Source organism: Onychostoma macrolepis, chromosome 01 (genome assembly GCF_012432095.1).
Source record: "Onychostoma macrolepis isolate SWU-2019 chromosome 01, ASM1243209v1, whole genome shotgun sequence".
Lineage (NCBI taxonomy): Eukaryota > Metazoa > Chordata > Actinopteri > Cypriniformes > Cyprinidae > Onychostoma > Onychostoma macrolepis.
The window spans coordinates 46,286,379-46,309,912 of NC_081155.1; the positions used below are offsets into that span (position 1 = coordinate 46,286,379).

The window sequence follows — 23,534 nt, forward strand, 5'->3', positions numbered from 1 at the left end:
GAATCTTTAACATCTGTTTCACAAAAGCTTCTTTGTGGTGAAAGAAGGTTCTTCAGATTATAAAAAGGTAAGAAAGAGACGGTTCTTTGACTGAATGGTTCTTCTATGGCATCGCTGTGAAGAACTTTTCAAGCACCTTTATTTTTAAGAGTGTAGCCTAAAATCTCAAATCTGACCAGTGCATGGTGTCTTGAAATCTATAGATGCAAATAGATAAAATGCAATAAAATAAACATTAAATGCATATTTTTTTTCCTGTTTTCTTTCTGCTAGTCTGATATGTTAAGGAAGCAAAATAGACCAAAATCTCAAAGCTGAGCAGTGCATGGAAAAACATTGGTTTTGTCTGTTGTGTCTCAGCTTAAGTAATCAGAGTCTCAAGCGGTCAGCTCCTCTGGCATTTAAACACACACACACTCACACACACACACAGCACCTGTCTGCATGCGACAGACGCAGCAGCTGCAACAATCCTGACAGTCACACTCACTTTTACAACACTGCCTTTGTCCTCACCCTGACAAAGTGCTGACTGCTTATTTTACACACACTCACCAAACTTTCCCACACACACACACACACACACACGCAGGCTGCAGCGCGACTCCTCCGAGGGTTTAAACGCAGCAGATGCAGAGATGGATCCACATGCTCTGGCTGTTGCACAAATGCGATTAAACATGAACGCAAACACTTCTAGCAATGCAAACACATCTTCATGTGCTCCAGCACGCCAGAAAAGACTTCACTGAAAACACATTCACAGTCCGTCGAGAAACCGTTTGCAGAGAATCTTGTTCGAGTTAATTAAGCACAACTGGTTTAACCCTCATAACGCATTCGGGTCCATTTTGACCTGGAAGAGAGAGATTCAAAATTCTAAACAATGCATATTTTTTTAGTAAGTAAACAAAATTTGCAAATGCTTTAAGAGCCTTAAAATACACATTTAATTTTTTTCTGATTTTCTTACTTTTATTTTTTAAGAGATATATATTTTTTCTTTTTTAAGTTGCACTTTTTGTGTTCCGGTTATTTTGTATGGAGTCCCATTAGGTGTCAGAATACATTTTGTAAAATTATTTATGAATTTATATTAGTGTCAAAAAAAAGTTTGTAAAATATATTAACCCTTTTCCCCAAATCTCACACACTTTTGAACGGTATTTTGTTGATAAATATGAATACGTACACATATTGACGAATGACGAACTCATCACTTTTTCATCTGAAAGTAAAAGTTTCTTCAAGTAAAACAAATGTATTTAGTTTGAAACTTTTCAGAGTAATATTTATGTTGTTTTGGTAGAAATAAATATGTAGGATTCAGTCATTTGGACTGTTTTTGAGCAATCATGAGTTATAAATTAGAAATTTGAATAAATTATATTAATTCTAATGGGGTTAATATAATTCTCAGATTACATGTTCTTATAAATTTCATACCATGATTTTTTTTTTTTCCACATTCACTCACAAATGGGAAGTTGCTGAGCAGAAACAATATGGTTTTAGAATTTGAAAAAAAATTAAATTTAAAAAAATAACCTGGAATGCAAATATATTATACAAATTATGAATGCATTATGAGGGTTAATGACATAGACTCATGTGATCTGCTATAGCAACCAACTTGGTGATTTCCAGTAATTAAATTGCACTAATTCATTTGTAGGAAGCAAAAAGAAAGAATCAATCACTGGAATTATTCAGGTGAGATGCTTGTGCAAAAAAAAAAAAAAAAAACATACAATAAAAAAAAAGTGGACTTTCTTCATGTTACAAACATGTTTATTCAACAATATAATACAAACACTGAATGCTGGGTGAGGAGGTGTGGATTACTGCAGAGGGGGCGGGGAAGTGGGTGTGGCCTCTGCTGTGAGAGGAGGAGTCTCTGTTGAGGAGGAGGAGGGAATCTCCACCTGCAGAGGAGAGAATAATCAATCATAAATAATGAGCTGGAATATTAACTGATGCTGTACATAAAGATTAGTCAATATATTTTTAATATTTTATCACTGCTTTAATATGTTAATCTCTAATTTGCATACATTTCCAGCACATAAATCTGAAGATTGGATCAATTCAGGTTCATAATTCTTGTTTGATTTTGTCGTCATATTAGAGTTCAAGGTTTTTCCAGAGGACAAACACTTAAATGTGTATTTTGCATGGTTTCTTTCCTCTAGTCTGAAAGAAGAGACATGATATGGAAGCAAAATAGAGCAAAATCTCAAAACTGAGAATAGATCAAATGCAAATAGAAAAAGTGGAATAAAAGCAAAAAAAAGAAAAGAAAAGCCAAATAGCCCCAAATTTCAAAACTGAGCAGTGCATGACTGAATTATCACATGAACACATTTCTTACTAGTCTTTCTGCTCTTTTCCGCAGCATCTTCCACGCTTTATGATGAGCCTACAAGACAAATAATACAGGAACATGCTTACTAAAGCACAAGGAATAAAACTCATATTCTTCTTACATGTGCATGAGCTCAGTGTCAGAATGATTGAGTGTAATAGTGTGAGCTGAACGTACGGTGAGGTTGAGGGGCAGCGACAGCCCCTGAGCCCGGCGCCGGACGCCCCACTCGCTCTCTCCCAGCGTATGGACGCTCACAACCTCATACTGAGAGACCAGACCTGTGCTGGACACCAGAGGATCTCCGCTCACCGTCACATGATCTCCACACCTGAGCAACACAGCACAGCTGAAGAGTGTGTGTGTGTGTGTGTGTGTGTGTGTACAGGTTTATATATCCTGGTGGGGACTTAAACCTGAATACACACAGACTCATGGGGACTTGTGTCATGGTGGAGACCTAAATTGAGGTCCACATGGGTACAAAAGCTTATAAATCATACAGAGTTTTTTGAGGAAGTAAAAATGCCTGTAGTCTCCTGTAAGGGGTAGGTTTAGGTGTAGGACAATAGCACATACAGTAAGTACACTATAAAAACCATTACGCCTATGGGATGTCCCCACTTTTCACAAAAACGAACGTGTGTGTGTATGTGTGTGTGTGTGTGTCTGTCTGGGTGTGAGTTTGTGAGTGTGTTGCTTTGACATACACTACCAGTCAAAAGTTTCTGAACAGTAATATTTTCAATGTTTTTTAAAGAAGTCTCTTCTGTTCACCAAGCCTGCATTTATTTGATCCAAAATACAGCAAAAGCAGTAAAATTGTGAAATATTTTTACTATTTAAAAGAACTGCTTTCTATTTGAATATATTTTGAAATGTAATTTATTCCTGTGATTTCAAAGCTGAATTTTCAGCATCATTACTCCAGTCACATGATGCTTCAGAAATCATTCTATTGTGCACATTGAGGACTCAATGTCCTGATAATGTTGACATTATCTACGCTATTTTAGCATGTTTATATATATGTTTAGTATGTTTATGTATTAGTATGTATACATGTAAGTGCAAGACGTTTTCTGTGATGCTTGTTTAAGAGATAATGTCATCAGCTCAGTATAAAAATCATCATGCCTGTGGAAAGCACTGAAAATGATAGGAGTGTGTGTGTGTGTGTGTGTGTAACACACCTGTATAACGACACCGTCCCGTTCTGACTTTGAGCTGCTCTTTCTTCAATTTCCTCCTGTTTACACCTGAACAAACACAATCACACACACATTACTGAGTACTTCAACAGATGAAGAGTGTTTTCATCGACTGTAATATTCCTGCTCTTACTGTGAATGAGTGGCGTTATTAAAAAATAATCTTTCATTTTCTTCAATATTTTCATTTTTCTGCAATCTGAACAAGCAAGAGCAATCTAATCAAACCGCACTCATACGAGGATTCAGATGAGTTTCAGTATGAATGGACACAACACATAACATCATAAACGCAGTCTGAATTCACTCATTTATCCTCGTCCTCTACGTGACGTTCACGATGTAGTGAACAAGAGGACTAGCACATAAATGAACCAGTGTCTCTGAGATACTTTTATATAATCTTTTGATTTCATTTTTTATATTTTCTGCTTTCATGTCCATTTTAGTTGAAATTGTAGTAATTTTGCTGTTTTTTTTTTTTTTTTTGCATGTAATCTTTATTAGTTTTTAAAAATAAATGTCTAAGAAAAATGTCATGATAATTTTAGTTCTAGTTATTTAGTACATCAAGTTAAACTAAGCGAGATTGAGAAATGTTGCCTTGGCTACTAGCTGAAAAAAATAAATAAATAAAATTTAAGTTTTTGTATTTTAGTTCAGTTAATTATTTTATTTCAAGTAACAAAAATGTGTTTGTTAGTTTTTTTCTGCGTAAGTGATATTTTTGTTTCATTGATTATATATATATATATATATATATATATATATATATATATATATATATTTAAGTTTTAATAATTTTGTTGCGTATTCTTGTCATTTTTATTATTTTTAAATATTTTTTAAACCACAGCATTATTATGTTTTAGTTTATTTAGTTGTAGTTATTCTAGTACTTCAACTTTAACTAAACGAAAATCAGAAATATTGAGAAATTCGTGTATTATACTTTATTTTCAGTTTCATTTCAAGTAAAGAAAACGTATTTTTAAGATTTTAGTTATCAATAAATAAGAACCCTGTGCTGGAGGTAGATTTAGTGAATATTGTCTGCACGGATCTACAGTATATCACGTGCTGAAACCACTGATCTATATATAATGATACAATTATACAATGACTGATCTATATATAATGTTCTCTATTATAGATCAGTGGCTGAAACCCATTTGAAGAGTGTGTCGTGTGTTTCTTGAACCTGCTGTGAGAGAAGATCTCGAGCGCCACAGACGATGAAACCTCCAGCGGTTCCCACGCTAGATCCTTTTGAACCATCTGCAGCGCGTCACGCGTAAAACTGCGCAGATTCTCCTGCAACAGATCGTCAGAATAAAGCAAACGCACAAATCAGGAACAACACCACAGATCCAGTCAAACCCACACAAGCAGGAGCTCCAAACCAGTGCTCAGCACTAAATATCTGACCCTGGACCACAAAACCAGTCATAAGGGTCGATTTTGTGAAATTGAGATTTATAAATCATCTTTCCATTGATGTATGGTTCGTTAGGATCGGACAATATTTGAAAATCTGGAATCTGAGGTGCAAAAAAATCTAAACATTGAGAAAATCACCTTTAAAGTTGTTCAAATGAAGTTCTGAGCAATGCATATTACTAATCAAACATGAAGTTTTGATATATTTACGGTAGGACATTCACTAAATATCTTCATGGAACATGATCTTAATATCCTAATGATTTTTGGCATAAAAGAGAAATGTATAATTTTGACCCATACAATGTATTGTTGGCTATTGCTACAAATATACCTGCTGCTTATGACTGCTTTTGTGCTGCAGGCTCACAAATGCATCATAATGAATAAAACTTAACAAAACTGCTTCTCAATGAGTTTTGCTTTGTATATTCATGATTCAGATATGAGCAAGAGTGCTGTTTTCCCTGCATTTATCAGCATTACAAACGTGATGTTTATTGTATAGTAGCAGTAGTATATATTTATTTAATGCCATGTCAGCATCTTAGGCTATTTTCATGGCAAAAACAAATATACAAGTATAACAAATACAATAAAACCAGCAAACAAACAAACACAAGTTACATTACACAAGATTATTTACATTAACAAAAAAATCAGTACAGTAAGTAACTAATACTTCTTAAAAGAGTTTTCTACATACATTAAAAGCAGGACGGTCCAATAAAATATGTTTGACAGAACGGGGAATCTTGCATGCATCGAGTAGGGTCTTTAAACTAGTGTATAAAATCAATAAGAGGCTAAGACGTTTTAAGAGTTTTAGATGCAATATTGAATTTATAGAAATATATAGAAATTTTAGACTCAGTGTTGTTGATATGGTCTGTTTTTGCTCCGTTTCACAAAAGAAAACAGTTCCAAACAAATCGAAAGCAGAAGTGTTTGGAGTCGAGCAGCAATGATACGGATTTATTTGATAAATATATCACTAGTTTCTTTTATTGTTCGAGTTTAGAAGTGTCCAAACTTTTTAATATGAAAATGAAAATTAGCCAAAAATAAATAAATAAATCTAACTTAACTGAGGGCCATTGGCCAAAAGTAAGTTTTGCATTCTATCCAACTATATGATAGTTAAATTTTAATTCTCAAAAAATTGAATTTTTTTTTTTAACCTCCTGACGACAATAAATAGGTGAAAAACTAAAAAGCAAAAACAAATCCCGCACACTATCTATGCAAAATATTTATTAAGGACGTGTCGGTCGCATGACCTTCATCAGGAATGTGATGATTTTCCTGAATGTTTTTACACACACACACACACACACACACACACACACACACACACTGAACATCACACAGACACACATTAAAATAATTTGAGATGCGTGTCAATAGCAGTTCTGACCTCTGAAGGCGTCCAGGAGTCCAAACGAGAGTCCAGAACCAGATCGCAACAGAAGGCGCCAGCGGTCACTGCAAACACAACACACAGGACTGAAGATCAGCTGAACCAGTGTTCATCCTGGCAGACATTTTTCATTTAGTCTTAGTCCTGTCTCAAATGTACGTTTTAGTTATTATCATATTTAGTCAACCTTGTCCTGTTTTTGTTTAGTCAAGTTTTAGTGGATGAAGAGTCTGAGCATATGTGACCCTGCAGCACAGAAGCAGTCATAAGCAGCACAGCTATATTTGTAGCAATAGCCAACAATACATTGTATGGCTCAAAATTATACATTTCTCTTTTATGCCAAAAATCATTAGGATATTAAGATCATGTTCCATGAAGATATTTTGTACACTTCCTACAGTAAATATATCAAAACTTCATTTTTGATTAGTAATATGCATTGCTAAGAACTTTATTTGAACAACTTTAAAGTGATTTTCTCAATATTTAGATTTTTTTTGCATCCTCAGATTTTCAAATAGTTGTATCTCAGCCAAATATTGTCCGATCCTAACAAACCATACATCAATGTATCCCATCATGCATCATCATAACGTTTTGGAAGAAATCGTGAGATTTTTCCCGAGATCTCACAAGAGGTCACAGAAACCTTTCCAATGCAAGTTAAATATTAATATAATCATTAGATATTAAAACATATAATTTGGTAGAAAAAGCGTTGCACATTTTATTGGTGCAAAGATGAGTAGTGGTGATATTTATTTTGCACAACAGTGTGGGTTTTAGGACAAGAGGAATACCTGGTACTTCAGGAAGCTTCAGCAGCTCGACACTAAAGTCATCCTTAAACGCTCCGTCGAGCACGTGACCCAGAAGAGCTGCGCAAGAGCGCCAGTACGCCTGAAACACACACACACACACACACACACACACATAAACAAACACGCACACACATAAATGCATGCACACATACACACACACACAGATTCATGACGTCTCGGTGAGAACACACAGCATCAGAAGTCGCTCGCTGCTCCTGCAGCACAGAGACACACTGACCTGGTTGACTATCCGAGGGTCTTCATCTTTGAAGGTGAGGAGGGTGAGGTCACAGGAGCGGGTCAAAGGTCGGTGCATGTGCCACGGCTGGCCGTCCACCAGAGCCAGAGCAGAGCTCTTCATGTGCCACTCCGTCAGATCTGACACACATTTGATATTAAAAACAAGTTTATTGTGTTTTTTCTGTGATGGGACACTTGAATCTGTTGCTGCAGTTTGTTTATTTGAAGCACATGGGAAGTAAACAATCAAAACAATCATTCAAGAGATCTGATTCATATTGCACATAAACATGTGACCCTGCAGCACAGAAGCAGTCATAAGCAGCACAGCTATATTTGTAGCAATAGCCAACAATACATTGTATGGATCAAAATTATACATTTCTCTTTTATGCCAAAAATCATTAGGATATTAAGATCATGTTCCATGAAGATATTTAGTAACTTTTCTACCATAAATATATCAACACTTCATTTTTGATTAGTAATATGCATTGCTAAGAACTTCATTTGAACAACTTTAAAGGTGATTTTATCAATATTTAGATTTTTTTGCACCCTCAGATTCCAGATTTTCAAATAGTTGTATCTCAGACAAATATTGTCCGATCCTAACAAACCATACATCAATGGAAATATTACTTATTCAGCTTTCTGATAATGTATAAATTTTGTGGTGCCAAAATATGTGTCCCAAATCACTCATTTTTTACTACACAGTCAATGCCATGAGAGGATTCAGAAAAAGTGCTCACTCTCAGTTCATCAGAGATCAGGATGAGTTTGTTTCTTCATCAGGTTTGTAGAAATGTGTCTCTGCATCAGTGTCTCAGCAATGGATGCTCTGCAGTGAATGGGTGCCGTCAGAATGAGAGTCTGATAAAAACATCACAATAATCCACAGCACTCCAGTCCATCAGTTAACATCTGGAGAAGACAAAAGCTGAAACAAATCCAGCATTAAGATGCTTTATAACTAAAATACCATAGAGTCCATAATCCATAATAACGCTTCCTCCAGTGAAAAAGTGTTCTGGTCTGAATCAGGAGAGAAATCTGCACAGATGCCAAAACAGCTCTAAACAAATATGTGTCTGGATTGTGATGTGAGAGACAACAGCAGATGCACTTTTCACTGGAGGAAGCGTTATTATGAATGTTAACTGATGGACTGGAGTGCTGTGGATTATTGTGATGTTTTTATCAGACTCTCGTTCTGACGGCACCCATTCACTGCAGAGCATCCATTGCTGAGACACTGATGCAGAGACACATTTCTACAAACCTGATGAAGAAACAAACTCAACCTGATCTCTGATGAACTGAGGGAGAACACATTTCCAGCTCATTTGGCTGAAGTATTAACAGAGCAGCAGACACTCACGGCGTGTGCAGCTGTATGGGGTCGACGCGCCTCTGTTCATGACCAGCAGCGTCCCCTGTAGGCCGGGCCCCTGAACCGTCACCTCGATCTTCTCCGTCCGCGGATACAGAGATCTCTGACGCGCCTGCTCTTTAGAGAACAGAGCGCTGCGATGACTGCGCAGCTCTGCAGACGAGAGGCGCGCCGCCGCTGCACTCGACACCAGACCTGCAACACATTCAGTCATTCATTACACACACGCTTGCATACAAAGCAAATAACAAATATATATATATATACACACATGGATCCAGCCCCTACAAACTTTTTAACAGCAGTGTATAATAATTATATTATAATATCTTACATATTATATTGTCATATATAAGATTACAGTAATGAAACGTTCCAGCAATCTACTCAGAATTTCTGTTATAAAAATAACTTAAAATAATAAAGTTCCGGTCCTTGATTCTGATTGGCTGAGCCGCATTAGAAGCTACAAACATACACCTTTGTTTACATCTGTGTGTTGCTCGGCAACCGTTTCTGAGGAACTACATTGTTTGGCGGAAGAATAATGTTTTTATTAATACCATTACATTTTAATTGCTCTGTTTTATTTAGTGAAACCTTATTCGTTTTATAAAAGCAATAAGCCCCGTGAAGCTTTACAGTAAATTTATAACAGATTCTTGGGGCTTATTGCTTTATAATAAGTTTATAATTTTTAAAAAGTAAATACAGGTAAAGTGGGAACACCTTCTTCAACATTGTCATTATTTTCTAATATAATTCAGAAAAGTCATTCCAGACTAGTTTAGGATGAACTTAAAGCTGATTTTCACTCATAATGATGCTGATCAGTGTCCCATTCACCATATAAACACACCATACTACAATCATAGCATCAGATATTGTGGCATTTCGTGTAAAACATGGTATTATACGGTATTGTTAGTGTGTATAACCTACAGTAAAATCTAATGAGAAGCTGACAGTCGTAGTTTTCACTGTATAGTGTGTGTGTGAAGGTCAGAGATTGATCTTTTGTGTGTTTATCATGATCCACTTACGGCGCTGAAGCATCTGACAGACAGACATGAGCATCACACAAAAATATCCTCCGCAATATAAACAGATAAATATAAAGTATAGAGGAAAAAGAGCAAAATAAAGCTGCTAAGTGAGAGAGATCAGAGACATGCTTCTGCAGCTTCCGGCTGCAGCGATAAAAACAGTCCGTGTGATCTGACGCAGCGCGTTTAGAGTTCCGCTCCAAAATACTGCGTTTAATTCAATTTTACAATAACAATGTATTATTATGTATTTATTATGATAGCTGTAGAAGAACAGGTCAGTTGTACACTCTCTTGTGTGTGAAATCACGTAAAGGGGATTTCTACAGTGTCTAATAATAAACACTTCAAGTATTTTTATTAACCCACATCACAGAGTCTCTAGAAAAATATATATATGGACTAAAAGAACACCAGCAATCAGGACACAAATACAGCCTTTTTAGTTTAAAAGCAGTAATTTGCTAACAAGTTGCTCAGTTTTTAAACTCGTTGTAAAATACTGCATTATATGTTTAAATAAATTATATATATTTATCAAAATAGTTTTTTTATGGCGTCATTGCAATAAATAAAAATAAATCAGATAAATAATAAAATAAAATATACAAAGCCATTTTGCAAACAATTTAAATAATTTATTTATTTAATAAAATATTAAAAATTGTTTAAAAAATATTGCATTATATGTTTAAATAAATTATATTTATCAAAATAGTTTTTTTCCTATGGCATCATTGCAATAAATAAAAATAAATCAGATAAATAATAAAATAAAATACACAAAGCCATTTTGCAAAATAATTTAATTTATTTATTTAATAAAATATAAAAATTTATATTTTATATAGTACAATATATAAAATGTTTTTTTATATCTTTATTTTCATTATTATCAAAATTAAAAATTTAAATATAAAATATTTACATGTAGTGCTGTCAACGATTAATCGCATCCAAAATAAAAGTTTTTGTTCACTGTGTATATTTATTATGTGTATATATAAATACACACACATGCATGTATATATTTCAGAAAAATATGTTACGTTTATATATTAAATATATGATATAAATTATATGAATATAAATATATACATGTAAATATTTTCTAAATATATGCTGTATGTGTGTGTATTTATATATACTTAATAAATGTACACAGTACACACGCATATATTATGTAAACAAAAACTTTTATTTTGGATGCGATTAATCGTTTGACAGCAAGTCATAAAAACTGAGATATAAAGCAAACGATAACAAATCATATTAAATGTAAGAGAGGTTTATCAACACATATTGTTTTTGAACAGTAAGATTTTAGTGTTTTAAAGAAGTCTCTTCTGCTCACCAAGCCTGCATTTATTTGATCCAAAATACAGCAAAAACAGTAACATTTTTTAATATTTCCCATTTAAAATAACTGTTTTCTATTTGAAAATATTTTAAAATGTAATTTATTCCTGTGATTTCTAAGCTGAATTTTTAGCATCATTACTCCAGTCACATGATCTTCAGAAATCATTCTAATATTCTGATTTGCTGCTTATTAAAAAACATTTATTATGATGTTGAAAACAGCGGAGTAGAATCTGATTCTCTGCCAGCAGGAGGCGCTCTGAGAGCAGCAGAACTAGCGCTTTCCCCGGCGACGGCTGTAATCTAAGCAGCTCCGCTCGTGAACGCTACTTTATCAGATACTTTAGGTTAATCTTCTCTTCTCTACACTTAATATATTGCTTATACATTCAACAAAGAATAGACATATCTGTGTGTTTATATACCGCTCTTTTCACGTCTTGTATGCAAACATTACTGCGATACCAGGCAAGCAGCAAAATGAGTTGTTTTGGTATCGATATCAGTATCGGCGATACTTGCCCTGTATTTACTTGGTATTGGATCAATACCAAAATTTGCATTATGGCACACCCCTACTGGGAATATGGACAGTTGCCTGCAGCGTCTAAAAGCTTCAGGAGTGAGATTGGTTGGATGAGGGAAAGAACATTACGGTAAGCCAATCAGAGGCAGGGTAGGGCGGGGCCATTCCTTTGCCAACACGGGAAAAAAACACCACAGGTGACGTGACACAGATTCACTGATTTTCTCTCAAATATTGTTCACAAATCTGTCTAAATCTGTGTTAGTGAGCACTTCTCCTTTGCCGTGATACTCCATCCACCTCACAGGTGTGGCATACCAAGATGCTGATTAGACAGCATGATTATTGCACAGGTGTGCCTTAGGCTGGCCACAATAAAAGGCCACTCTAAAATGTGCAGTTTTACTGTATTGGGGGGGGGTCCCGAAAACCAGTCAGTATCTGGTGTGACCACCATTTGCCTCAAGCAGTGCAGTTGATCAGGTTGTTGATTGTGGCCTGTGGAGTATTGGTCCACTCCTCTTCAATGGCTGTGTGAAGTTGCTGGATATTGGCAGGAACTGGACACGCTGTCGTATACGCCGATCCAGAGCATCCCAAACATGATCAATGGGTGACATGTCCGGTGAGTATGCTGGCCATGCAAGAACTGGGATGTTTTCAGCTTCCAGGAATTGTGTACAGATCCTTGCAACTTGGGGCCGTGCATTATCATGCTGCAACATGAGGTGATGGTCGTGGATGAATGGCACAACAATGGGCCTCAGGATCTCGTCACGGTATCTCTGTGCATTTAAAATGCCATCAATAAAATGCACCTGTGTTCGTTGTCCATAACATACGCCTGCCCATACCATAACGCCACCGCCACCATGGGCCCCTCGATCCACAACGCTGACATCAGCAAACCGCTCACCCACACGACGCCATACACGCTGTCTGCCATCTGCCCTGTACAGTGAAAACCGGGATTCATCCGTGAAGAGAACACCTCTCCAAAGTGCCAGACGCCATCGAATGTGAGCATTTGCCCACTCAAGTCGGTTACGACGACGAACTGCAGTCAGGTCGAGACCCCGATGAGGACGACGAGCATGCAGATGAGCTTCCCTGAGACGTTTCTGACAGTTTGTACAGAAATTCTTTGGTTATGCAAACCGATTGTTGCAGCAGATTGTTGCAGTGGCTGGTCTCAGACGATCTTGGAGGTGAAGATGCTGGATGTGGAGGTCCTGGGCTGGTGTGGTTACACGTGGTCTGCGGTTGTGAGGCCGGTTGGATGTACTGCCAAATTCTCTGAAACGCCTTTGGAGATGGCTTATGGTAGAGAAATGAACATTCAATTCACGGGCAACAGCTCTGGTGGTCATTCCTGCAGTCAGCATGCCAATTGCACGCTCCCTCAAAACTTGCGACATCTGTGGCATTGTGCTGTGTGATAAAACTGCACATTTTAGAGTGGCCTTTTATTGTGGCCAGCCTAAGACACACCTGTGCAATAATCATGCTGTCTAATCAGCATCTTGATATGCCACACCTGTGAGGTGGATGGAGTATCTCGGCAAAGGAGAAGTGCTCACTAACACAGATTTAGACAAATTTGTGAACAATATTTGAGAGAAATAGGCCTTTTGTGTACATAGAAGAAGTCTTAGATTTTTGAGTTCAGCTCATGAAAAATGGGGTCAAAAACAAAAGTGTGTTTATAATTTTGTTCAGTGTACATATATTATGTAAACAAAAACTTTTATTTTGGATTCGATTAATCACGATTAACTAGTTGCAACACAATAAAAAAAGTTAAAACACATCCTTAAAAGATAATTGAATTTATTTATTTTTAATCCACTGACATCAAAGCAGACTTTATGACTAACAATGCACTGACATCCATGAAACGTTTTCATTGCAAAAAAATGTAATAAATAAAAAATTTGGAATTCTTTTAAAAATGCTCTTTTAATAACTGTAAGTTTCTTTGTGACCCAAAATAGTTCTTCAGTGACATTACCACGGAAGCTTTATTTTTAAGAGTGCATGCTATATTTATGGTTTCTGTGGTAATTGTTTATAGCGGCTATTAATGGATAAGGTGCTTTTCTTGCATTATGTTTACTCCAGGGACTGTCCCGCTGAGGACAAACGGGGGGTCTTTTATGAATCATGTCTTTGAGAAATCAAACATGCAACTTTCAGATTACTAGAAGAGCTCTTGAACCACTAAACCACCACCAGCGCTTCTCGATATAAATTCAAATGCTTACAGAAAGAAACCACAACTCGTATCTGGGCCGGACGGTGGCTGAAATATCATTTAAATGCACATGCTTTTTGTTTCTGGCGAAGACGTGACGGATGTGGTGAGGCGAGAATTAATATTATGCAATAAATAGCAAATCTATTAATTAAATGAGAGAAAAAAAGAGGAAAATTAGCTCATTCACTCACATGCATGACAAACACACATCCAGCAATTCAAACAAAGGAAATGAAAGTGAAATGGTTGCAGGTTCCTTTTATTTGCTTTCAGTTCAGACAGAATCTGCGATTCGACTCTTTGGTTTTCATTAGAGCCGTTTGATTGAAGATAGTCGTGATCCTCAGTGTTTCTGGAGGTTCGGTCTCCAGCGCAGGACTAATGCTAACAGCATAGGTGTTTAATAACACAAACCCCTATCACGATTAGCATTAAACCCGAACTGGGACACTTTAGAGCCGCGATCGCGTCCGCATCTGGACCAGAACCTGTGGAGAAGAAAAACAAAGTCATATCATCAATGCATTTCTAAAAACACTAATGCTTGCATAGGTCTGGATTGTGATGAGAAATGCAAACTAGGTGTGAATAGTGTGGTTTGCATCTTCTCCGTTGCCCACACATCCTCCAATCCAGATCAGATAAGTGACCTTTAAATGCCGGCAACACTGAGTCACATTCACATCTGTCTCTTTGCTCTTTTTCCCTGTTTTTAACTGCTATCCGAAGTCTGTCTGTCTCAGATATCACCGGCTGATTTAGACTTAAACCCTAAAGAGCAGGAAGGAAAGGTAAAGCCACCGCAGCAGCAGCAGCAAACTGTGGTTTTCTTCAGAGCTCTGAACACATTTACCTGCTCGACTTTCTTCCTCATTGTCGATGTATTCCTGCCAGTCCTGCGTTTTACTCTGCTGCTTTTAGCCGAGAGCCGTTTTTGAGATATTCCGATCATCTGAAACAGGTCTCATTGACTTTCTGTCTTTGTCTGGTGTCTTTCTCTCTAAGCAACAGAGAATATATATATTAGTAGGTGAGTCATAAAAAAACCCCCCACCAACGGACATTTATGGGGTAAAACCATATGCAGATTCAGTGTTTAGAGAGGATTGAAATCAATAATTCACTATTATAAAATACCTAGGAAATCAAAAGTGTTATTGGGAAGTTGCTGTCTGTTTTAAACTACAAAAAAAAAAAAAAAAATTCTTCCTTAGTATTAGAAGTCTTGTTTTCTTGTATAAATATCTCAAAATTCTTGAATCAGGATGCATTTCCTTGACAGATATTTTGTCTTGTTTTCTGAAAATATTATTCAAATTTTGTTAGTTTTTGCTTAAAACAAGTATAAATATCTGCTGATGGAGTAAGAAAAATAACCTTAATTCAAAGGCTAAACAAGATTATTTTTCTTCCCACATTGGTAGATATTTTTACTTGTTTGAAGCAAAAACTAACAAAATTTGAATTTTTTTTTAGAAAACAAGACTTCATATCTTAAGTCGTTTTACTTGTCAAATAAATGCATCTTAATTCCAGAATTTGTAGATATTTATACAAGAAAACAAGACAAAAATACTAAGGAAGAAAATCTTTTTTTTTTGCAGTGTGATAGTAAAACTACGATTAGGGATTTTCCTTCACAAACAACTTTATAAGTTATAAATAAAACCAGCATTAACATTCAAGATGATGATGATGATAGGTGGCAATTAACAAGAAAGTCATGAATACAGATAGTTTTGTACATGTATTGATTTATTTTTGCTGTCTCATATTATTATATGTTATATGGTATTATATTGTTACATCCATATTTGTATATTTGTACCACTTTTCTTTCCCTGATCAATAATCTGTGATTGTTTCAGTTGGCGTGAGTCAATCAGGGATTTTCACTTGTTGGGCTGAACCTGTTATTCACTAAATGACTGTCTCACGAAATTTTCCACATTTTACCTCAGATGACCTGCTTAACAAACTAACTGGGTTAAACAGGTAAATAGTGTGTATTCCAAATTAATAATTAATTTTAGGAAATCAGCATATTAGAATGATTTCTGAAGATCATGTGACACTGAAGACTGGAGTAATGATGCTGAAAATACAGCTGCACATCACAGAAATACATTACAGTTTAAAGTATATTAAACTAGAAAATTGTTATTTTAAATTGCAATAATATTTCACAAAATAACTTTTTTTTTCTGTATTTTTGATCAAAAAGATACAGCCCTGATGAGCAGAAGAAACTTAAAAAAACATGAAAACTCTTACTGATCCCAAACTTTTTAGCGGCAGTGTATATATATATATATATACAGTGAGGAAAATAAGTATTTGAACACCCTGCTATTTTGCAAGTTCTCCCACTTAGAAATCATGGAGGGGTCTGAAATTGTCATCGTAGGTGCATGTCCACTGTGAGAGACATAATCTAAAAAAAAAAATCCAGAAATCACAATGTATGATTTTTTAACTATTTATTTGTATGATACAGCTGCAAATAAGTATTTGAACACCTGAGAAAATCAATGTTAATATTTGGTACAGTAGCCTTTGTTTGCAATTACAGAGGTCAAACGTTTCCTGTAGTTTTTCACCAGGTTTGCACACACTGCAGGAGGGATTTTGGCCCACTCCTCCACACAGATCTTCTCTAGATCAGTCAGGTTTCTGGCCTGTCGCTGAGAAACACGGAGTTTGAGCTCCCGCCAAAGATTCTCTATTGGGTTTAGGTCTGGAGACTGGCTAGGCCACGCCAGAACCATGATATGCTTCTTACAGAGCCACTCCTTGGTTATCCTGGCTGTGTGCTTGGTCATTGTCATGTTGGAAGACCCAGCCTCGACCCATCTTCAATGCTCTAACTGAGGGAAGGAGGTTGTTCCCCAAAATCTCGCAACACATGGCCCCGGTCATCCTCTCCTTAATACAGTGCAGTCGCCCTGTCCCATGTGCAGAAAAACACCCCCAAAGCATGATGCTACCACCCCATGCTTCACAGTAGGGATGGTGTTCTTGGGATGGTACTCATCATTCTTCTTCCTCCAAACACGTTTAGTGGAATTATGACCAAAAGTTCTATTTTGGTCTCATCTGACCACATGACTTTCTCCCATGACTCCTCTGGATCATCCAAATGGTCATTGGCAAACTTAAGTCGGGCTGGACATGTGCTGGTTTAAGCAGGGGAACCTTCCGTGCCATGCATGATTTCAAACCATGACGTCTTAGTGTATTACCAACAGTAACCTTGGAAGCGGTGGTCCCAGCTCTTTTCAGGTCATTGACCAGCTCCTCCCGTGTAGTTCTGGGCTGATTTCTCACCTTTCTTAGGATCATTGAGACCCCACGGTGAGATCTTGCATGGAGCCCCAGTCCGAGGGAGATTGACAGTCATGTTTAGCTTCTTCCATTTTCTAATGATTGCTCCAACAGTGGACCTTTTTCACCAAGCTGCTTGGCAATTTCCCGTAGCCCTTTCCAGCCTTGTGGAGGTGTACAATTTTGTCTCTAGTGTCTTTGGACAGCTCTTTGGTCTTGGCCATGTTAGTAGTTGGATTCTTACTGATTGTATGGGGTGGACAGGTGTCTTTATGCAGCTAACGACCTCAAACAGGTGCATCTAATTTAGGATAATAAATGGAGTGGAGGTGGACATTTTAAAGGCAGACTAACAGGTCTTTGAGGGTCAGAATTCTAGCTGATAGACAGGTGTTCAAATACTTATTTGCAGCTGTATCATACAAATAAATAGTTAAAAAATCATACATTGTGATTTCTGGATTTTTTTTTTTAGATTATGTCTCTCACAGTGGACATGCACCTACGATGACAATTTCAGACCCCTCCATGATTTCTAAGTGGGAGAACTTGCAAAATAGCAGGGTGTTCAAATACTTATTTTCCTCACTGTATATAAATAAAACAACTGGGATCATAATTTTTAATGTTTTAGTCTCTTCTGCTTGTCAAGGCTGCATTTATTTGATCAAAAATACAGTAAAAATTGTAAAATATTATTGCAATTTAAAACAGCAGTTTTCTATGTGAATATCTGTTAAACTGTAATTTATTTCTGTGATGCACAGCTGTATTTTCAGCATCATTACTCCAGTCTTCAGTGTCACATGATCTTCAGAAATCATTCTAATATACTGATTTGCTGCTAATTTCTGATTATTATCAATGTTGAACACAGTTAGCTGCCCAGTATTTTTGTGCAAACTGTGATGCATTTGATTTTTCAGGCTTCACAGATGAATAGAAAGCTCAAAAGAACAGTGTTTTTTTTAAATAGAAATCTTTCCTATCAATAAAAGTCTTTACTTATTAACACATCCTTGCTGAATAAAAGCATTCATTGCTGTTCAACTGCTCATTCATGCAAATATCTAATCAACCAGTCACATGGCAGCGTCTCAATGCATTTAGGCATGTAGACGTGGCCGAGCCGATCTGCTGAAGTTCAACCCGAGCATCAGAACACGGGGAAGAAAGCTGATTTAAGAGTCAAAAGGGCTGGTCTGAGTATTTGACAAACTGATGATCTTTTGGGATTTTCACACAAAGGTCGGAACAAGAGAAAATATCATGTAAGCAGCAGATCTTTGTGAAAATGCCTTATTGATGCCAAAGGCCAGATGGGTTTGAGCTGATAGAAAGACGACAGTAACTCAAATAATCACTTGTTATGACTGAGGTCTGCAGGAGAGCCGCCTCAAACCTGATGGACTACAGCAGCAGAACACGACAAGAGACTCACCAAATCTGGACCAGAGCATGTAGAGTTAACCATGTGAAAAATGCGCTTTTAACATACCATCTCTGTATTTTAAAAAAATGTATATAGTTACCACTAGATGTGCACTAGATGGGTTCAAGTGTACTACGAGTGCTGACTAAATACAGAGATGGTATGTTAAAAGCGCATTTTAGTTCATATTCACAGTGTCCCAAAATAGCACAGTTGAGTACACTTAGATGATCTATGAAAATAGAGCACTTTAAATACAGTACATTATAGAAGTGTACTCTTTATTAAACTGGGATGAAGTAAGTTTTTCACGGTTTCACGGCTCTGATGGCCTGAGGGTGAGTAAATAAACAGCAAATTTTAATTTTGGGGCGAATTCTCCCTTTAAGCATAATTTCATTCGAAGTTGTCATCAGTGTCGGGGAAAGTGACTTTTAAAAGTAATGCATTACAATATTGCGTTACTCCCTAAAAAAGTAACTAATAATGTTACTTAGTTACTTTTTACGGAACGTAATGCGTTACGTTACTTTTGCGTTACTTTTCAAATCTGGGCAGGGCTTGCTTGCTTGTTTTTAATATAAAAAGTTATATTATCAGCAAACGTAGAAGCCCTTTCACACCAAAAGCCTCAGGCTGAAGGAAAAATAAATTCATGGATGTACAGTAGAACACAGAAGAAGAAAGTTCAACACTCTTCAGCAATAATAAAAAAAGAAGAACAAATGTTGATTTATCTCGAGTAATTTTTGCTTATTAGTATGATTGAATCAAATCATCGAAGGCCAGCAACAAAGACACTGGTTAATAAACTGTGATTAAATACATAAAGGATAATTATTGCAGATTTGCGTCATATTCTGAGTTGCATTTAACTGTTTTTATTCATTTTGAGGAACAATGAGTCTGTTTTGTTTTTTTTTGTGTGAGTGAGATGAATTAATGCACGTTCACATTTATTCAAGTACTAAACATCTTACTCCAGATTTCTCTCAACATGAGGACAGCAGAGCTGTCAATCAATAAATTGGGAAACAAAGTTACTGTCCTTACTTATTTGAAAAAGTAACGTAAAGTAAATTAAGAAGTAATGCGTTACTTTAATAGTTACTTGAATAAAGTAATCTGATTATGTAACTCACATTACTTGTAATGTGTCACCCCCCCCAACACTGGTTGTCATAACTTAAACAGTTTTTAGTGTGCATGCTCTCTTTCATCAACGGTCACACTTGGTTTCATGCATGAGTCGAATGCATTGATCTCTACACATATGTAAGTGTGAAGTGTGTCTCTTCGGTGAGGAGACAGTTAAGATTGAAGGGGAAATGAGTGGTTTATTGCAGCTGAGATGAGAACAACAGACGACGAGAGCGAGAGGGAGAGGGAGGGGACATTCGGAGAAACAGGGGACACCCCTAAACGCTGGAAATTCACAGCCTACGCTGCTCGCATATGATTGATGCGGTCAGAGCAAAACTTCCAGTGCGCAGGATCCTTCCCATGCGTTCTTACAGGTCAGCGTGGACACCGAGCGTTATGTTAGGATGACCACTGGAAGAAAACTAAATAAGGACTCTGATTACACTAGGCTTGTAAACACTATTCTGAGTATTCAAGCATGCACATTTCTGGCGAGTAATTCTTCACCCCCATCCAGATGTTCAACCATGAGAAATAAACCATTATGTCACTTCCCTTTTCAAAGTAGCTCAAAAAAACCACGTACCAGACAGTTTAATGAAAAGCTTTCATTCATATAGAGACAGAGAGAATGAGACGCTTGATCAGTAATAATCGAAAGGCCAGGTGTGTGGTACTTCCCAAGGTTTCTGGTGCATATTGCAGTTCACAAATACTGTGGGAAAACATTCACATATTCACACTCCATCTCCTGAACACACATTACACTGCAAAAAATGCTTTTCTTGAAACAATGCGGTAAACAAAATAATGTTATTTCAAACAGAAAAAAAGATTATTTTGCTTGCTTCAAGCAAAAACTCACTTAATTTTCACTTGTTTTTGCTGAAAACAAGACAAAATTCTAAGTAAGAAAAGCATTTTTTCCCAGTGTAATATCTGATCTGAATTCACCCAGATTTTTATTTACATTTACACTGCTGGTCAAATAATTAAAGATTTTTCAAGTTTTTGAAAGAAGTCTCTTCTGCTCACCAAGGCTGCATTTATTTGAACATAAATACAGTAAAAAGTATTAAATATTATTAGGATTCAAAACAGCTATTTTCTCTGTGAATATAGAGGTGCATCTCAATAAATTATAATGTCGTGGAAAAGTTCGTTTATTTCAGTAATTCAACACAAATTGTGAAACTCGTGTATTAAATAAATTCAATGCACACAGACTGAAGTAGTTTAAGTCTTTGGTTCTTTTAATTGTGATGATTTTGGCTCACATTTAACAAAAACCCACCAATTCACTCTCAACAAATTAGAATACTTCATAAGAACAATAAAAAAAACATTTTTAGTGAATTGTTGGCCTTCTGGAAAGTATGTTCATTTACTGTATATGTACTCAATACTTGGTAGGGGCTCCTTTTGCTTTAATTACTGCTTCAGTTCGGCGTGGCATGGAGCTGATCAGTTTGTGGCACTGCTGAGGTGGTCTGGAAGCCCAGGTTTCTTTGACAGTGGCCTTCAGCTCATCTGCATTTTTTGGTCTCTTGTTTCTCATTTTCCTCTTGACAATACCTCATAGATTCTCTCTGGGGTTCAGGTCTGGTGAGTTTGCTGGCCAGTCAAGCACACCAACACCATGGTCATTTAACCAACTTTTGGTGCTTTTGGCAGTGTGGGCAGGTGCCAAATCCTGCTGGAAAATGAAATCAGCATCTTTAAAAAGCTGGTCAGCAGAAGGAAGCATGAAGTGCTCCAAAATTTCTTGGTAAACGGGCGCAGTGACTTTGGTTTTCAAAAAACACAATGGACCAACACCAGCAGATGACATTGCACCCCAAATCATCACAGACTGTGGAAACTTAACACTGGACTTCAAGCAACTTGGGCTATGAGCTTCTCCACCCTTCCTCCAGACTCTAGGACCTTGGTTTCCAAATGAAATACAAAACTTGCTCTCATCTGAAAAGAGGACTTTGGACCACTGGGCAACAGTGCAGTTCTTCTTCTGCTTAGCCCAGGTAAGACGCCTCTGACGTTGTCTGTGGTTCAGGAGTGGCTTAACAAGAGGAATACGACAACTGTAGCCAAATTCCTCGACACGTCTGTGTGTGGAGGCTCTTGATGCCTCGACCCCAGCCTCAGTCCATTCCTTGTGAAGGGTGTCAATGATTGTCTTCTGGACAACAGTCAGATCAGCAGTCTTCCCATGATTGTGTGACCATTCTGAAGGCTCAGGAAACCTTTGCAGGTGTTTTGAGTTGATTAGCTGATTGGCATGTCATCATATTCTAATTTGTTGAGAGTGAATTGGTGGGTTTTTGTTAAATGTGAGCCAAAATCATCACAATTAAAAGAACCAAAGACTTAAACTACTTCAGTCTGTGTGCATTGAATTTATTTAATACACGAGTTTCACAATTTGAGTTGAATTAAAAAAAAAATAAGACATACTAATATATTGAGATGCACCTGTACATTAAACTGTAATTTATTTCTGTGATGCGCAGCTGTATTTTCAGCATCATTACTCCAGTATATTAGAATGATTTCTGAAGATCATGTGACACTAAAGACTGGCGTAATGATGCTGAAAATACAGGTTTGATCACAGAAATAAATTACATTTTAACAGATATTCACACAGAAAATTGCTGTTTTAAATTGTAATAATATTTCACAATTTTTACTGTATTTTTGATCAAATAAATACAGCCTTGGTGAGCAGAATTAAAAAATGCATATTCCAAACTTTTCACTACTATGTATTTGGCAGATACTTTTATCCAAAGTAACTTACTTTGAATTCAAGCAATACATATTTTTTACTCATAGGAATTGAATCCATCCAGTCAACTGAATCCACTTGGAGTTATATATATATATATATATATATATATATATATATATATACTGCCGCTCAAAAGTTTGGGATCAGTAAGATTTTTAATGTTTTTTTATTGGAGTCTCTTCTGCTCATCAGGGCTGTATTTATTTGCTCAAAAATACAGAAAAAACTGTAATATTGTGAAATCTTATTGCAATTTCTAATATTGGTGTCCTATTTTAATATATTTTAAAATGTAATTTATTTCTGTGATGCACAGCTGTATTTTCAGCATCATTACTGCAGTCTTCAGTGTCACATGATCTTCAGAAATCATTCTAATATACTGATTTATTGAGTGTTAAAAACAGTTGTGTTGCTTAACAATTATTTTGGAACATGTGATGCTTATTTCTTTGATTCTTTGATGAATAAAAAGTTAAAAAGAACAGCATTTGTTCAAAATAGAAACCTTTTCTAACAACACAAGTCTTTACTGTGACATTTATTCATTTAACATAGAAGTATTAATTTCTTAAAAGGAACAAAAAAGAGAAAGAAAATGTACTGACCCCAAACGTTTGAATAGCATTGTATATTGTAACACAAAATTTATTTTTTAAATAAATGCTGCTCTTTTTAACTTTTTATTAATCAAAGAATCCTAAAAAAAAATATCACAGGTCCCCAAAAAACATTAAAACAAACATTCAGCTTTGAT

General features: G+C 36.3%; 1 protein-coding gene across 1 annotated transcript; it reads right to left on the reverse strand.

The window, feature by feature from the left end:
• Positions 1-1,775: 1,775 nt before the first annotated feature.
• Positions 1,776-10,119, reverse strand: mrpl39 (mitochondrial ribosomal protein L39). The gene is made up of 10 exons (XM_058772796.1): positions 9,940-10,119; positions 8,885-9,091; positions 7,499-7,638; positions 7,240-7,339; positions 6,434-6,501; positions 4,778-4,890; positions 3,559-3,624; positions 2,543-2,696; positions 2,372-2,419; positions 1,776-1,925 (listed from the first exon to the last, which is right to left on the reverse strand). The coding sequence occupies exons 1-10, from the start codon at positions 9,971-9,973 to the stop codon at positions 1,842-1,844; spliced, it is 1,014 nt and encodes a 337-aa protein (XP_058628779.1). The 5' UTR covers positions 9,974-10,119; the 3' UTR covers positions 1,776-1,841.
• Positions 10,120-23,534: the final 13,415 nt, after the last annotated feature.